The sequence below is a fragment of the Zootoca vivipara genome, chromosome 5 (genome assembly GCF_965207765.1).
Source record: "Zootoca vivipara chromosome 5, rZooViv2.hap1.1, whole genome shotgun sequence".
Classification (NCBI taxonomy): Eukaryota; Metazoa; Chordata; class Lepidosauria; order Squamata; family Lacertidae; genus Zootoca; species Zootoca vivipara.
The window spans coordinates 26162171-26180291 of record NC_142588.1 but is presented as its reverse complement, the minus strand read 5'-3'; the positions used below and the strand labels follow the sequence as shown (position 1 = coordinate 26180291).

Sequence of the window (18121 nt, the reverse complement as noted above, 5' to 3'; positions counted from 1 at the left end):
TTGCGCTCGCGTCGCCTAGCTGCAGAGTGTGACGCATGCGCCGCGGAGGAGAATGGGGCGACAGCCGGTTAGGTCGAGGGAGCAAGATGGCGGGGCGCATGCGTAGAAGGAAAGTCTTCCAAGGCCGCTTGTGCAGTTTAGCGCTGCGTAAACCCAATTCGCCCGATGTTTTCGCGCTTGATAAGGAGGTTTTTTGAAGGTACCTGTTGCTGATGCTGTGCCAATAAGACCAGTGAGTTCAAAATAATGGGGCCATAATTTAACGACACTACCCATGGAAAAAAGGACATATGGCATCCCTACCAGCCAGCTATTAAGTCACAATTCATCACAATACGTCAGAAACTGTCTTATGTGTAAACACATGTCTTTGTAATACAAAAGGAGCACGTTTAGTTAGTTTCAGTTGACAGAATACTGGAGAGCCTGTTAAGGAGCTTAAATAGCAACAAGGAGAAAGTGAATAGTGACACTTTTTACAATTGTGTCACATTGAGTGTAAGAAGCGTTGCCAAGGTCTTGAATATTCCTTCAATGGATTCTTCAGTGAAATCCTATTCCTATTGTGGGCATCCGTCTGTCTCAAGAGGCAATGGAAGTGTGAGTCATATGAGACCAGCAGGATATGCCAAAGAGAGTTGGGACACAGCCTTGTTTCACGCCACTCTTTCTAGGGAAGGTGTCCAAGGATGAACATCATACTGGGCAGTGCTGCATATGTTCTTGTGAAAAGACACAATCATTTTGTGGAGCTTAGGTAGGCATCTTATCACATTGTCAGGTCTATCATGGCAGTGTACAAGGGGCACGTTTGCTCTCAGCATTTCTCCCGCAACTGGTGCGGTGAGAGAATCATATTGACCTCTGAGCTCTAAAGCTGCACGGTGGCTCAGGACATCATATCATTCTGCACTGGGGAGGAATAGTCCTGTTCAAACTGACATTTATTTTGATAAATGTCGGTGCGGTGGCTGCCCCTGCCTGTCTTCCCCTTGCCTCGGGGAAGACAGGTGGGGGCAAGCAGCACCCGCCGCGCTTTGGCTCCATCCCCTGGAGCCGAAGCGTGGCGGTGCGGTGGCTGCCCCCGCAGAGCCGGCATGGGGTGGGGCTTTAGAGAAGTTGCAGCGCTTCTCCAAAGCCCTGTCCGATGCTCCCGGGTGTCCTCGGCGTGGCGGCGAGGCACCAGGGAGCATCGGAGGGGGCTTTGGAGAAGGCGCAGCGCTTCTCTGAAGCCCCGTCCGATGCCGGGGAAGACAGGCGGGCGGGGGGGGGAGCGCTTCTCCCCCCCGCCACCTCGCACACAGCCGGCATCAGGCGCTGCGCCTTCTCCGAAGCCCCACCCCATGCCGCCGCCAGTCCCCCGGAGCCCATAGGAACGCATTGATTAAGTTTCAATGCATTCCTATGGGAAACCGCGACTCGCAAGATGAATTTTTCGTAGGACGAATTGAGTCCTGGAATGAATTAAATTCGTCTTGCGAGGCACCACTGTACCTGGTCCTGCAAGGGTTTGACCTGGGGACCTTTTGAATTCAAAGCAAGTGCTCTACAACTTCATATCTGATGTTTCCTCCCATTATGGTCTTGATTTATGGGCTACTACTAAGCTGTTTTTTAAGCCGTGCTTTAATTAACTGCCCCCCATATGTTTTATTGTAATTTATATTTGGTGTCAGCTGCCCTGAGCCCGGGGTATAAATAAAATTTTATTATTATTATTATTATTATTAATTTGCCTTTGAAATGTAAATTCCCCACTAGTCCTGGGATTGCAGTGCTCAGAGCATGGGTCAGCAAACTAAGGCCCGTGGGCCAGATCAGGCGCAATTGCCTTCTGGATCTGGCCTGCAGAGGTACGGAAATCGCAGTGTGGATCGCCGGCATGTGCATTATTTCCCTCTTCCTCACACAGCAGCGGCGCCGGCACCTCCTCCCTCCCTCCCTCCTGGTTTCTTCCCGCGCTGCCTAGAGGAGGAAGAGGACTGGGCTGTGTTGGTGCCAGCAGCAGCAGCGCTCAAGTGGCCACCATTTTAAGCAGCCTCTCTCTGGAGCCCTTTCACGCACTGCTCATCATCTCTCCGCCGCTGCCAGCCCCTGCCGCTTGCAAGACACAGGTAAGCAGCTTGTGGTGCTCTTGCATCATCCCCCCCAATATAGTCCAGCCCCCCCACGAGGACAATAGACCGGCCCCCTGCTGAAAAAGTTTGCTGACCCCTGGCTCAGAGGAATGACACACTGCCCCCATCTTTCAGCCAGAGTACAAAGAGCCAATGGAAGGTTATACTTCCTGCCTCCTAGGAAGAATATCATGGCAAAGGGAAAAACAATCCTTACAGTTTCCAATCCTGTGTATCATAAGCCCTATTGATTTTAAAATGATTAATGGGCAATGAGTATGCATGCTGGTTACAAAGAACAATATTAAACTCATAACTTTTATTGCATCACAGAATAATTGCCCCCTAATGTTTAAAACATGAAATACGCCACATCCAAGATGGCGGACGGAGCTCCGTTCGTAAGTAGAAACATTCGTAAGTAGAGTTATTCGTAAGTAGAGGTACCACTGTACTGCTTGCCTAGGTAAACAACTGTTTCCAGAAAGGTAGCCGTAATCATCTGTTGCAGCAAAAAGAACAAATTCTTGTTGCACCTTAAAGACAATTTCTTACTCTTCAAGGTGAGGACTCTCTTGTTTTTAAATAATTATGGCCCCTAAAACCTAAGGACACACGGGAATCGGAACTGCTGAACACACTAAGGCTTTTTTTCTGAGTAAATGTGTATAATTTCACATCTGTTGTGTTTCTTTCTACAGAAATAAACAGAAATAATTCTCCAAATTCAGTTAATAAAAATTAACTCCACACACAAATTAGCTTTTCTTGATGCTTAACCTTTAAAGAGGCCACATTATCCTTTATATATCCATTCAGTATATCCAACAGGTCACTGCACTGTGCAGGTGAGTTTCTTCCTAAAGTCCAGTAGTGTAGCTAGCCTGCGGCAGGGGGGCGGTAGGGTTGCCAGACTCAATAGTGGACAGGACTTCTGTGCCTTTAATTGCCCTGGTTTCTCTTTAAGGTTTCCAGACTCAAAAGAGAGCAGAGCAATTTAAGGCACAGAAGTCCTGTCCAGTATTGAGTCTGGCAACCCTAGGGGGCGGTCTGCACTTGGGGGGGCGTAGGGCACCGTGGGGTCTGTATTGTGGCACAGCGGCTGCTGTGTGTCAGGGGTTGAGAGTCTGGGCAGCAGAGGAGTTTGAGGGCGGAATGGTGGTTGCCGGGCATTTTGGGTGCTGCAAGGGGGTGGAGTCACTTCCCATCCCTAAGATCAGCAACTTCCTAAAAAAAATATCAATAAGCTGCTGGTGGTTGCTACACTGCTGCTAAAGTCCCCAAAATATCAGAAACTGGCTCCACAGTAATTCGGAACAACGCTTTCAGTGTTGCTGCCCCATTCTGTGAAACAGCAACCCTGTTGAAATATACCAGGCATGCACTATCTGTACAATGGAAGATGTTCTGTGTGAACAAGGTTTTCCAGCAGCTCAAAAATCCTTTGCCACAGGTGTTCATTTTGTATTGTTTTTAAACCTACAGTATATTCAGTTATTTTTTATATAGTTTTAAAAACCATTTCAGCTGTTTTTATGATATATTTGTAAATCACATTGACACACATGTAGAATGGAAGTTATAATTTCACAACAGTCATTAAAATAATGTTGGAATTTCTTATAAATATAGAGAAAATATTTAAAATGTGGTTGCTGGGCTGGGACATGTAAGGAAGAAGAAAAGGAAAGTAAATGTTGGCAAAGCTACCAGTTTTTTGTACTCACTTGGCGTAACATTACACTTGTAATATTTCACTTGGTGTAATATTAACTCAGCCATTTATGCAACAGCTGAGAAGATGAGTCAGCAGTTTGCAAAACGCCATTTTTAAAAGCAGCCAAGAATAAGGGGAGAAAATGCAGATTTCTATTTTCACAGTTGATGCCTTTACAGATCAGCCGTTTTCTGGAAATCCTGCAGCTGTTTGTCTTCTTGAAGATGTAAGTTTTTGAAACTTGTCTTTACTGGAATGCTAATGTTTGTTAGGGAAAGGCTGTGGCTCAGTGGCAGAGCATCAGCATTGCATGCAGAAGTTCCTAGGCTCAGTCCCCAACATCTCCAGGTAGTATTGCTGGGAGAGATATTGCCTGAAACCTTGGGGACCTGTAGGCATAATGAGCTAGATAAACCAATGGCCTGACTCAGTGTAAGGCAGCTCTCTACATTACAAAACTTTGCTGTGTGTGACTGGTGCCAGTTATGTTAATTTTTAGTGATGCTTTTCTTGACTAAGGATTGGTTTGTTGTGGGTACAGAAAATTCCTATGCTGTTTATCTGGCCCAGCATTTTTCAAAAATTCCTGCCCCCAGGAAACTTCACAGTGATTTGGGGAACCTTTGCACATCAGCCTCAGAACTCCTGCACATTGTAGAGGATTATGAGAGGCATTTTTGCCACATGTAAACTAAGAGAGTTGACAGCCTGTTAATTATGCATTGTTGGGGAGCTTCAGTAATGTCAAGACTTTCCAGGAAGCATTTCTGCAGTTAATGTTTACCTCACTGAGAAATCCCTGCTAAGTTTTCTAGAGTTTTTTAGAACACAGATTGAATTCCAAATTAGCCCATTTCATATGCACTGACAGTCTTATTTATGAAACAGTTGTGCACAATGCTTAGATTTAATCTGATTTAGTAGTATTGATTTAAACAAAACTAACCCAAGATATTTTGTCACTCAAGTATGGTTAAAAAATGTCAATTGCTACTTTTTAAGGGACCCAGGTGGCACTACTTTTTAAGGGACCCAGGTGGCGCTGTGGTTAAACCACTGAGCCTAGGGCTTGCTGATCAGAAGGTCGGCGGTTCGAATCCCTGTGACGGGGTGAGCTCCCGTTGCTTGGTCCCAGCTCCTGCCAACCTAGCAGTTTGAAAGCACGTCAAAATGCAAGTAGATAAATAGGAACCGCTACAGCAGGAAGGTAAATGGCGTTTCCATGTGCTGCTCTGGTTTGCCAGAAGCGGCTTTGTCATGCTGGCCACATGACCTGGAAGCTATACGCCGGCTCCCTCGGCCAATAATGCGAGATGAGCGCGCAACCCCAGAGTCGGTCACGACTGGACCTAATGGTCAGGGGTCCCTTTACCTTTACCTTTAAGGTGTTCCAGCCCCTTGAACGGCATAGCATCTGTTTACATAATATCAGTCCCCACTGATCACAGCGTGATCCTGACTACAGTGGTACCTCTGGTCCATTCTTAACCTGAGGTACCACTTTAGCTCATGGGGCCGCCACACCGCCGATGCGCAATTTCTCCTGAGGTAAAGTCCTTAATCCGAGGTACTACTACCGGGTTAGCGGAGTCTGTAACCTGGAGTGTTTGTAACCCGAGGTACCACTGTACTGCTGTGCCACAACCAAGAAGTAGAAAATAACCTTAGAGTAGGCAGTGATCAGGCCACTCCTATGGAAACTGGACCTGGACCCTGAAGATACTAACATTCTACCGGTAGCCTTCTTGGACAAATATTTGAACGTTTCTAGGCACTTGTGGATGATAGTGGCATTTGAAGAACTAGATCCCCTCATTCAGAAAAGATCCTCCATAAGAGAAGGCAGTGGTTTGCCTCCAAAAAAGACATGAAGGCCATCAATTTGGTGCCTACAGATGGCATGGCACCCTCAGGTTGGCAGTCTTAGATAATATACTGGATGGACCAATAGTCTGACTCAGTATAAGACTTTTTTCTGTTTGTTCCTAACGAGTTCTTTTCCTGTTTGTGCATGTGTTGCTCACTGGATGTTGTTTGCGCCTTTTGCACCTCTCTGTCCCTTGCACCCTTATCTGCCTTCCTTTGTGCTGTGTCTCCCTGTAATCTCAGCACTTTCTCATATCTCTGTAACCTCTGTCAATGAATTCCTCTTGTGCCTGTCTGAATCCATTGCTCAGTGGCTTTTTTGGCTGGTGTTTAAGAATGTTTGGCCACACAGCTACACTGGCTGTGCTCAGGAGTGCTGTGCCAAGGATTCAGTAGCTCAATTGGCATACCATCTCTCAGTCTCCAGACGCCCATTTGCAAACATGTACTTGTATCTTGAATCATTAAATCTTGTAAACAAAATAAAAAAATCCTTCACTAGCACCTTAAAGACCAACTAAGTTTTTATTTTAGTATGAGCTTTCGTGTGCATGCACACTTCATCAGATACACTGAAACAGAAGTAACCAGACCCTTATGTATATACAGAGGGTGGTGGGTGGGGGTGATGGGAATGGGTGATGGGCTGATAATTGGTCTTGCGGGTGGGGGCAAGGGCTGAGGTGCTAAGGAAAGCTTGATCATGTATAATGAGATACGAATCCTATGTCTCTGTTCATTCCAGGTGGCTCCATGGTTTTAAGCTTGCTAATGAGTTGCAATTCAGCAACTTCTCTTTCCAGCCTGTTTCTGAAATTTTATTGCAGGCTCTGGTACCAGTGTCCATTACAGAAAATTCACAAGACCAATTGCAGTCATTAACAGTCGTTAACAGTCATCAACAGGTTTACCACTCCTATCAGCCCATCACCCATTCCCATGCACACGAAAGCTCATACCAAAATAAAAACTTAGTTGGTCTTTAAGGTACTACTGAAGGAATTTTTTTTTATTTTGTTTCGACTCAGACCAACTCAGCTACCTACCTGTAACATTAAATCTTGGACCATGTAGTGCAGAGCTTTCCAAACTTTTCATGTTGGTGACACACTTTTTAGACGTGCATAATTTCGCGACACTGTAATTCAGTTTTACTAGCAAACCGGAGGTTAAACTAACAACTTTTCAGCCCCGAAAGGAGCGTGGGGAGCGTTCATGTGATATACACCTAATACTGCAGTTGACACACTAACATGTCGCGACACACAGTTTGGAAAGCTCTGGTGTAGTGTATATATGTGGCTTGACCTTTAGACTGTGGTTTGGCTAATTTTCTAGAGTTATGTACGCTCTGCATGTAGTTTTTTAAATTGTTTCTCCATGCCATGCCATACAGCAGGCTTCCTCAACCTCGGTCCTCTAGCTGTTTTGAGACTACAATTCCCATAATCCCTGACCACTGGGCCTGCTGGCTAGGAATCATGGGAGTTGTAGGCCAAAAACATCGGGAGGGCCAAGGTTGAGGAAGCCTGCCATACAGGAAGGATTGTTCCAAAGCTGTTTGGGGGGGGCAGGGTAACCCAGATTTCCTCATCCTTCCTCCCATCTTTTATTGATTTGTCTTTTAGGGGGTAGTGGAGTGCAGAGACATTTTCATCTCAACATCACGTTTTCCTGATTGTTCCCAAGCTGTTGGGGTTTTTTGGGTGGGGAGAGGGAAGGAGCCTAGTGCAGAAGGATCATAATTATTTTCTTTTCCTGGATTGTTCCCAAGCTGTTTGAGGCTGGGGGAGTGCAGAGTCATTATCATAATCTTAATCTTTATCATCATCATTATTATCATGTTTTCCCTGATTTTCCCCAAACATTATGGGGGAGGCATTTCAATGGCATCATTATTAGTACAGTGGTACCTTGGAAGTTGAATGAATTCCATTCCGGAAGTCTGTTCAACTTCCAAAACGTTCGAAAACCAAGGCGCGGTTTCCGATTGGCTGCAGGAAACTCCTTCAGCCAATCAGAAGCCACGGAAGCCCCATCTGACATACATTCATAAACTGGAACACTCACCTCCGGGTTTATGGCGTTCAGGAGCCAAAACATTCAACTCGCAAGGCGTTCGGGATCCAAGGTACGGCTGTTCTTTCCTACCTAGCCTGCTGCCGGGATTGTTCCCAAGTTGTTGGGGGTGAGCACAGCACAAAGGCAGAAACATTATTAATATAATCTCATACACCCTAATTTTGGCATGATCGTATTTATTTAGGTGAATGAATAGGTCCCCAATAAAGGACTGTGCACAGGGCCCCACAAACCCCTGGGTCAGTTAGGCCAAAATAAGAAAACACGGGATTGCTATATTTCAAAACTACCACAAGATGGTGCCAATTAGTTGTCTGAGTTTGTGGGTTTCTGTTTTGCTTTGCTTTGCTGGGTCATTCCATACCAAGTGATCCAACTTTTTAACCTCATGTCATCCAGTTTTCTTAATATTTTGTACACTTGTTGAATGATCAAAACTAAGTTTAAATCTAAAATTTTAAATTTTTATCTCATCCAGTTTCCGATGAGCTAAAACTTAGTTTTGAACATTCAGCAAGTGTTTTTAACCATACATCCAGATTTTCCCAGACATCCCAGCAATTCATGCCCTGCTATGTCCAGGGAATTCCAGACGTATTGCATGGTATCTCATAGGGAACTGCCTCCTAATGGCAGAGGTGATGTTTGGGGTGGCTTGCAGGTTATTTTTTTTAGTTCTTTATTCCTACTGCTTCTGCAGGTTTGTTGAATAAGAAACAGTACCATGAACCCATTTAAGTTTCATGTGTAATGCTAGGCTCTTTGTTTATCAGGTCTTTTATTTTGCTATAAAATAAACAATACCAATTCACCGGCAATTACTTGATTTTTTTAAAATAGGAACTGGAAGAAGGTTGGCACCAAAAAATCGCAACAGAAATGAACCTCTCAGAAACGGCATTCATCAGAAAACTGCATCCTACTGATGACTTTACAAGAAGTATGGCTATATTAAAATAAGCGGTAATTTTTCAGTTGACTTCAGCAGAAGGTAGATCATATCCCCTGCCTAAAATATTAAGGAAGGTTGATACTTTAGTTAGTAGACTATAATGTAAGATGAGGCAGTAAATACTTGGTGTATAAACATACCACAGACCTAATCTGGTTTAACAGTTAAACTTTCTTCCCAAGGAACCCTGGGAATTCTACAATTTCTAATGTGGCAGAGTGACTGTATTGCTTAAGACTAAAGCAGAGAGATACCACTGAATGCTCCTTTGCATAAAATCTCCCTGCAAGAAGAAAATTAGCAGAAGGGGTCACACAGATTATAATTTTTATTCCTAATCTGCTAGCTTTCCTACAGAGAATTTTTTTAAAAAACTCAGAGATGCATTAAGAATTGCATCTGTCACATGCAACCTGGAGTGGTATGACCAACTCTTGCCACCTCAGGAATGCGCCATCTCATTTTGTAGCACAGGCAGTCCAGGGCGTAGTTCCATCTCATTTTCTTCGTCTTGGAGGAATTTTCATCTGTGGAACATTTTTATCACCAAATAGCTGACATACACAATAGCCTATAGTGAGGCTACGGATTCATCTTCTCAAATACCTACCATGCCCATTCTTTCATACTTCCATTTAAAAAAAATTAATATCGGTCATTGGCATGTTGCAAATAGATGGGTGTTTTCTTTCTCTTTTATCAAAGAAAACCACAGATGTGATGTGGAAAGGGATTGACATGCAGTAACACTATAAAAGGGCAAGTAAATGGCTGAAAACCTGGTGTGATACAGCCGTAAAGCTACAGGAAGAGTTTACTGTAAGCCTGACTCCTGAATTTTCTTTTCATAGGTTCCCATTTTGGATTAAGGTGGTTTACACCAGCCAAGGAGGTCCCACTCTGTGGCCATGCTACCCTTGCCTCAGCAGCTGTGTTATTCCATAACAAGAGTAATTAACATTTAAGATATAAGTTATTTGCAAATATACCTTTCAACCTATATTACACTTATATGTTTCTAATTTTAAAAACAGAAAATGTCAATTCAACCCTCACTTTCGTAACACTGAGTGGAGAATTAAATGCCAGACAAGCGGGCGATCATATTATCCTGGACTTACCCCTTTATCCTACTTATCCACAGGTTAGATAGACTTAAATTGCCAGCATTTTTCCAAAAGATTAGTTAAGAGCAATCATTATATGCATATTTATTTCTTTTCATCCAGGATTTCCAGGAAGTGGAAAAATTAGTGAAGGTAATTAGTGTAATCCTTATATTATTTATTGTGATTTTATTAAATGTATACTGAATAACACAGAGTATTCCAACAATTCAACAACATCGTCCTTATTACTGCACTGTACACTTTTGCAGAGTGAGGCATGTCTAACCCTGCAAAGGACTGCCAGTAAACCTCTATGTCAGTGGTTCCCAATTAGCTAAGTACTACGGATCTCCTGTTTTTCCAAAGCCAAGCCATTGGCCCCCTACTTTTGAAAATTTTTATATACCTGTGGTAGCATTTGTTATGTGAATGGTGCCACGGACGCCCTGGGTGGGTTACCTAGACCACCAACTGGGCACCACTGCTCTATGCCATACACTTTATGCATTGTTATGTCTCTTTCCCCATGCCATATTGGCCTGCATGTAGCAAGCATCCTCTGTACCTCAAATTACACAGATGCAATTTGAATATTTATGAAACATTTGATTAATCATGGATGCTAGCTCTGTGATAAAATATTTTATTCAAGGTAGTGCCACTATATTAGGTGAGTTACTGTGTCCTTATTGCAAAATTGTTCCATTAATAAAGTAGGGAAAGTCTGTGGTTTGTGGTGAACAGAACTAGGCTCAAATCTACATTTCGGCATTAGATACACTTTGGGCCTGACCCCAACTTTCAGTCTAGCCTACTGTGCAAGGCTGTTGTGAGGATAAAATGGGATAATCATGCACACTAGGGGTTACATTAGAGAGGATGGGTGCTCCTTGGTTTTTGACAGATCCAATTAAAGGAGTAGAGACTGAGCTGCTTTAATAGTGTCAGGGTACTGTGGGACATGGGTGGCGCTGTGGGTTAAACCACTGAGCCCAGGGCTTGCCGATTAGAAGGTTGGCGGTTCGAATCCCCGCGACAGGGTGAGCTCCCATTGTTCGGTCCCAGCTCCTGCCAACCTAGCAGTTTGAAAGCACGCAGTGCAAGTAGATAAATAGGTACCGCTCTGGCGGGAAGGTAAATGGCGTTTCCGTGTGCTGCTCTGGTTCGCCAGAAGTGGCTTAGTCATGCTGGCCACATGTACGCTGGCTCCCTCGGCCAGTAAAGCGAGATGAGTGCCGCAACCCCAGAGTTGTCTGCAACTGGACCTAACGGTCAGGGGTCCCTTTACCCTTTACTGTGGGAGGAGATGAAAAGTGAATGTATCTCTCCTTTGGGCTTTGAAAATCTCAGCCAAATTATCTCTGAGCTCTTTGGCATCAGTCCATGTGTTTAAGAGTGGCTTCTCCAAATGTTCTAAACAAACTAGGAGGAATCTGAGTGAGCAGACAGAAAGCACATGTAGGCTGCATGTTCTCTTAGCTTGAGCCCTGTATGTCATCCTAAGGCAAAGATGAGGAAGCTCTCTCTGCATCTGGAACACACAAACAACTTATTCCAGAGGGAGAGGGGTTTAAATTTGGGTTCTCAAAGTGTTAAGAAGATGACGTCATCTGTCTGCTCTCCCACACGTGTGCCTAAAATGTGTGCATCATTTGATTTGACTGAGAATGTAATGCATCCTTAATGATTGTAATTTAGGAGATGCTCTAATTCTTTGGGTTTCATCTTGTAATATTTTCTTACCAGGCAACTGTAGGCGATATGAATGTTCAAGATGTTCGCTATTCTCCTGACACAAAGAAGCTTCTTGTCTGCCTCAGTGATGCTTATGGAAGGTATATGTGCTTTTCCTACAAATGTCATTAGGTAGTAGCAAGGCTGGGGAATATTTGGCACGCCAGATGGTTGCTGGATTGCAACTCCCCTCATTGTTGACCATTGGCTGTGCTGGCTTGGGCTGATGGAAGTTGGACTCCAACAATGTCTAGAGGGCCATAGGCTCACCATCTTTGTTATATGTAAATTAATGTGAACCCCACCTCCCCTCCTTTGATGCCTCATTCTGTTTGACTGGCACTGCAAAACCCCTGGAGGGCACCAGGTTGGTGAAGGCTGTTGTAGACATTATACCAGTACTGGGTGCTTGCTCTTACTGTCGCTATCCTTACTTTAGATACCTAGAACTGCAGTATGTTTTAGCTCATAATTGTTCTCACTGGCATGTTTTAGCTTTAAATTTGCATACATAGGAAAAATATATTTAAATGTTTAACATTTCATGCTTAACCTCAAGGTCTGATTTGGAGAAAATACAAGTGAATGCCCAAGAACTTTTGCTGGCTGAGAAGACTGGGAAAGTTCAAGGATTAATAGTCACACTTAAGGGAGATTTCCATGGAAAACATGAAAGCTATGACTTTTACTCTCGATACTTTGCTCCGTGGGTTGGAATTTTAGAAGATCCTGTCACAGGTGTGTTTGTGTGTTTAAGCAGGGCTTTTCTCTCATTTTTATTAAACATACCGTAGGGGAATAATTCCTGTTGGAAGCTTTACTATGTACAAAATGCAGAAGAACTGCTGGGCTACTTTTTTTGTAGCAAAAACAAGAAAAGCCAATGATACCTTTAACAAATGAGCAAAATGAGCTTTTACTCTCATCAGATGCATCTGTTGAGGCAGGTTTTTGCCTATGAAAGCCCATGGCACTATACATGGCCCAGCATTATTTGTTATATGTACCTATATTGGATTAACATGATGGCTTAAAAAAATACATGTCTATATAGATGTGCATATTTGGTGTTTAAACCCCTTAAGAGATTCTTGAAATAGAAAAGTAAATGAATCAACAATAAAATGGATGCTAGATGCTATATTGTTCAGGAGGATCACATATGCACATGAGTGGGTTTTAGTTTTGGTATAATTTGAAAGGTTGACCTAGAACCAATGAAGGACAAATAAAAATAAAATACACCACAATCAATATTTATAATGGCTTTTAACACACTCTCAAAAGCTTGGTGTTCATGGGTGGTGGTTGTTTAAAAAACCAATTTGATAAAATATGGTAACCTGTCAAGTCTTCCCACTGTACCGTGTTGAAGAAACAGAGTCCTGGAAGGGGCCATGCAGGTATGAGATGAGTTAATAATAATAATAGTATTTGTATACAGCCTTATACCCTTGGATCTCAGGATGGTTCACAAAATAAAATCCCATATAAAAATCACAATATAAAAAACAGAAAATACATAATAAAAACAAAAAAGCAAAGGCAACCCAATAATCCCCCTTTCCACAACACATTTTAAAAAGGCATCAGATGTCAGTCAGCCAAAGGCCTGGTTAAGGATAAATCTGCCTTCTTTCTTCAATTCTGGATGCTTCAGCCCTCATGACTGCAAGGCATGGAGGAGAATTCTAATGTGTGGATATGTTCTGCACATCCCAAAGGTTTTTGCAGGATACTGCCCTTCCCCAAGTGACAGCCAGTTTGCAAATGAGGATAATAATTCAGCCTTACCTTACTGTGGCATTATAATGATTATTTTTTAAAAAATGCATGTGATGTGCTTTGAACACTAAAAATGTTACACTTTTTTGGTTATGATTATTACATCTTTTCATTTTCTTTCCAGGATCTGCTCATACTGTCTTAAGTAGTTACTGGTCACAACAACTGGGGAAAAAGGAAATGTGTGGTAAGAATCTCTCTTCATTTATAAGAATAAACCTTAGGGCTCAATAATTTAATAAATGTAATCTGTTAAAAATAAAATCCGCAGAAACTTTAATTACACATTAATTTTTCCTCCTGTTTAGCCAGAGGGTCTGAAGGCAAGCAAGGGTTCAGGTCACAGTGCTGTGCAAGGAACTCAGATGTATTAGTTTTTCCACCCTTGCCAAAATTGATGAAAGAATATATTTAAACCGAGCTGTTTTTTTTTCAGTTTGCATGCAGCAGGGTAAAATTACTGTGGCTTTCCTTCTAAAAAAAAGAACCAAAGGCAAGTGAAGATGATATTGGTCACTTAAATTCAATGGCAATATGTCTTTCAAGACTGAATCTAAAGGAATACTTGTACAGTATTATTTTTAAGCTATTTGGCTCTCGATGAGTTAACATACATATGGGATTTGCTGTCCCCATCTCTACTTGAAACTATAGACCAATTCACACCCTCCTCTGGTGTGGGGTAATTTCATGCTCACTCAGGAGCAGGGCCATGCATTTAACCCCATCTCCTGCATTCTTCCCCCAGTCATGTGTTCCATGTGGTTGTAAAGGAATTCTTATATGTAAGACCTTACATGGGAGCAGGAGCTTGTGCATTAAGAGTTCCTTCACAGAACTGTAAGTTCTGAAGAGACACTTTTCTTCCTAACTCAAAAACATGCTTCTTTGAAGGCTCTTCCCTGGCCCCCATAGGTGGAGGGAGCATGAGGAGAGGCTGTGCAGCATGTAACATGCACATAGGCAGCAGAGTTTTGTGGGGGGCAGGTGGAGTTTGCATCCTCCCTATTTGCTGTCTAGGGTGAGGGCTTCTCCATAGCCTGTCAGTGGATTGGCTCTGCTGGGCTCAGTAGATCCATAGAGCTTTCCCCTTTCTTTAACCCATCTGCTGCTCATTAGTGACAACCACTTATTGCAGCATGCATCGTTCATGGGGAACACAGATAATAGGAAATATAAATACAAGCCTCCCCCCACTCTTTGTTTAGCATTTCAGTGTTCTACTCGTGGAGGAAAGTTGAAGATTCTGCTTCGGCCTGATGGAAGAGTAGACGTCAGTGGCCAAACAGTCATTGTGTTGAAGGGTTTTTTGACCATTTAAGAAAATAGGCTGAAAAAAGGAGAGTGAGAAAATAAAATGAAATAAAGCTCTTCGTCATTACAAATTTCCATTTCTACTTATCGTTGCTGATACAGATGAATATTTTACAGAGAAAACGACTACTTAAATCAAAAGGCAAAATGGACCTAATTCAGAAGACAGGCAATTTAACTGAAGTTTGATTTTATAGTTTTATCTGATTTTTATTTGTTGCATTGCATATTTGTAAACTGCCCTGAGACTATTGTAGTTAAGTGGTATATAATTTTTTAAAAATTAAAATAAAATAAAATGTTTGTATATTTTTATTTCCATTACTATCCTCTTCCGTGCTATCCTGGCTGCTTGAACCAGATCATAACAGATTAAGGAACACATTTATTTCATAATGTGTTGCAATTTCTGTCCAGCCCCTTTGTAACTGCTTGGGACAATTCATTCCATGACTGTTTAACCCTATCCTAGTAAATAGGTCTACGTATATAAGCTTGAATTCGGTACACCTCTAAAGAGTTAGAGACCGAATGCAATTCTCCAAACCTCTGCTTTATACCATCCTTTTGTATTTTTGCCTGGCTGGAATGTGCCCTTGAACTCTGGTGATGCCTCTTGCTTTCCTGTATCGAGGATAGAGAATGGTGTGTGTGTAGAAGCCAGTCTGTTGTACGTGGGTAAGATTTATATTAATTGCTCTACCCATTTTTGCCTCTGCCCCTACAAGCTCCAGCATCACATGGCCCCCAGAAGGGAATGTGGTTTTCAGGATGAAAAAGGTTCCCCAACCCTATTCTAAAGGATAGGAGGTTCATAACATTCTCCAGAAATGCAATCCAGGCCTGGCCACAGCAGTTTCCATCATATTTGAAATCAAGTCTCAGAAGCAAGTGAATCATACTCTGCAAGTTAGAGTTAACTGTGTATTAGCAAGAACATGATTTGCACAGACTTGGCTGAGTGTCAGGCCTAATGAGGACAGAAGCTCATCCCTGGTACGTCTGACCCCATGGATCAGTTGCCAAGACTGAAAGTCCCCACCTCCCCACAGCTGTCTTAAGTCCCCTCCAAGGTTTTTCTAAAGCAATATGAGACTGCCCCTGCATGAAGCTAACTTCTTCACCCTTTTTTATGCCTCTTGTTCTGGAAAACTAGAGGGGAAGGGAGCTTGTTTCAGCAGGAACGGGAGACACCCATGACTTCATCAGCCAGACTCATTTCTCCCTCTTGGCCTCTCTCATCCTCCTCTCCTTTTTCAGCTTCTGTCACTGATTCTGGACTTCTTTCTGCCAAAGACTCCCAACTTCCACCACCTCCTCCGAATCTCCTCTCCCTGACCACTCATTATTGTCCCACCACCAGCCCCCAAGCTCTGAGCTTTCTTCCCTTGGGGGTTTCCCCAACAGCTTCCTTCCACCATTCCTCTGTGTCCAACTAGTCCATGACATCAGTGCTGGTTGGTTCCCTTGGCTGTGGTTGGGAAGAAACATACATGCAAAGAAGGGGAGCTGTACAAAGTTGAAGAGCATCTGCTATATAAATCCTGGCTATTGCCCTGTTTTAAGAACATGAGAGCCATACTGGATCAGAACAAAGGTCCAGCATCCTATTCTCACAGTGGCCAACCAGATGGAACCTGTAAGTAGGACCTTGAGTGCAACAGCATTCTCCCCATTTGTGATTTCCAGCAGCTGGTATTGGGCTGGCCAGTCCATACTGCGCTGCTAGTCCAAGTCTTGGATAGTTGAACAGGAGTAGTAAAGTCTTACTGTTTAGGGTTGAATGCTTCACACCAACTGGCCTACCCAGGAGCGCCACACAGACAATAATTTACCTATATGAAATGCTTGTAGGACTCCTGTAGCTGCACTAAGGAGGCAATTACTGTTCACCTGTCCAGATTTAACAAATAGACAATGCAGTTTTCTTTCCTGGGGGAATAAAATAATCAGTCAAGTCTAATAACTTTTTTAAAGCACGTCCTATCTAAATCTTCCTGACTAGACCAATATAGTTGCTGCTTAATGCAGATTTCTTTATTCATTGTGTTGGGCTTTTTGGGTACAGTTTATTTTTTCTTTGTCTTCATTTCTGTGTAGTGCAGACAACAACAACAAAAGAGAAGCAGAGAGCTCAGGTGGGAGTCTGAGCTCTAAATGTGTTTGTAATCAACAGATTAGTTAATCAGCCATGATTTATTAATGATGAATTAATTATCCCTGATTTTGCATTTCTCCTGGCTAAGTGGCGCTTTAAAGAGGTTATTTTATTAATCATCGTGGTGCTAATTGCAGACACTTACAGAAGGACTGCTAATTAAACATGCAACTGTGTGCAGAACGAGGCTTTGGCTGCTGAGAGTGGCAAGAATAGAAGACCTCGTTTTCTGAGCAGTGAAACTTCATTCCCCATGAAATATTACTGTGTTGACCCAACCATACTAATTAGTTGCCAAGATGTGTTTTAATACATTACAGTTTTTTCCATCAGCAAAAATAAAATACCTGGTTATGTGTGAGGTGTTTGTGGGATCTTTTGCTTCTTTTTGCATCCTCCCAACCTACATTGGAAAGTTCAGTGTGCTGTTCTTCCATTGCCTCTCCCTGCTACCATTCTAGAGGTAAGTCAATACCAACAGTGTTGTGCAGATCTGTGTCATGAAACGAGGAGGAGGGAGAGGATCCTGGCGAGGGGTGCTGTGACTGGGACACACCAGGGCAAGCAGAGGATGGAGAAGGAAGTACTGACAAGGGGATGGAGGATGGTGAGGGGATGGAGGTCAATCCACAGGCACCAGAGCAGCAGGACCCATCACCAGAGCCAGAGGGCCCCCTGTCCCCATGTACATGGGCTGTGAGGTGTAAGGAGCAGTGGGAGTAGCACTCTAGGAGGCTGAGGCAGGCAAGGGCTCATAGTCCAGCTCTCTAGCTGGCCAAGTGGGGCTCACTAGCTCTGGAAGGAGGATTGTGATTCCTCAGCTGCAGTAGGCTTAGAACAGGTGAGGGTCACCTGCCCCATCAAGCCCAGGTGCTGCAATCAGCAGGCATAGTGTAAAAGGGAAGCAGAGCTGAGGTGCTGTGTCTGCTCAACTGTCCACGTTGATGGATCTTGGCTTGGATGCTCCTGGACCTCTTTGGGATGGTGCTTTAAGGATTGTCTCTGGACTGTATCCTGACTGGGACTTCAGACTGTGCTACTTGGATTGACCCTGGACTTTGCTTGTGTGGTCTGCCCCCCTCAGACTTTGGACTTGCTACCAGGTAGGCCAAGGGTTCAACTTCGGGACAATCTCTTTCCCCCCAGTCTATTTGTTGCTGTGAGCTGTGTCAATCGTCTCATGACAATAAGACGGAAGGGAAGCCCCAATGATATTTAATCCCAGCCTCTTGCAGTTTAATCATACAAGCACATATTTATCCCCCACCCCACCCCTGGTGTTTCATA

The 18121-nt window shown here is 43.3% G+C and overlaps 1 protein-coding gene and 1 long non-coding RNA gene across 4 annotated transcripts; both read left to right on the top strand.

Moving 5' to 3' along the window:
* Positions 1 to 23: 23 nt before the first annotated feature.
* On the top strand, positions 24 to 2562 carry LOC148685615 (uncharacterized). Of its 2 annotated transcripts, none has more exons than XR_015949984.1 (3): positions 24 to 232; positions 1913 to 2114; positions 2451 to 2562. It is a non-coding gene; the product is annotated as an uncharacterized LOC148685615 (long non-coding RNA). The 2 variants fall into 2 exon arrangements; XR_015949983.1 differs by having other exon boundaries at positions 43 to 199.
* Positions 2563 to 3486: 924 nt separating this feature from the next.
* On the top strand, positions 3487 to 14979 carry PBLD (phenazine biosynthesis like protein domain containing). Of its 2 annotated transcripts, XM_035138555.3 has the most exons (9): positions 3487 to 4060; positions 8623 to 8722; positions 9586 to 9684; positions 9769 to 9878; positions 9964 to 9993; positions 11590 to 11678; positions 12137 to 12315; positions 13487 to 13549; positions 14571 to 14979. In XM_035138555.3, the coding sequence occupies exons 1-9, from the start codon at positions 3977 to 3979 to the stop codon at positions 14681 to 14683; spliced, it is 867 nt and encodes a 288-aa protein (XP_034994446.3). In that variant the 5' UTR covers positions 3487 to 3976; the 3' UTR covers positions 14684 to 14979. The 2 variants fall into 2 exon arrangements, with proteins under 2 accessions (XP_034994446.3, XP_034994447.1); XM_035138556.3 differs by lacking the exon at positions 9586 to 9684 and having other exon boundaries at positions 3903 to 4060.
* The last annotated feature ends 3142 nt before the right edge of the window (positions 14980 to 18121 follow it).

Excerpts from the sequence above, each read along its gene's own strand:
- PBLD (XM_035138555.3), top strand. The coding sequence starts at position 3,977 with ATGCAGATTTCTATTTTCACAGTTGATGCCTTTACAGATCAGCCGTTT. Across the intron at positions 4,061-8,622 it reads CTGTTTGTCTTCTTGAAGAT|GAACTGGAAGAAGGTTGGCA; the intron begins GTAAGTTTTTGA and ends TTTTTAAAATAG. Across the intron at positions 9,994-11,589 it reads AAGTGGAAAAATTAGTGAAG|GCAACTGTAGGCGATATGAA; the intron begins GTAATTAGTGTA and ends TTTTCTTACCAG.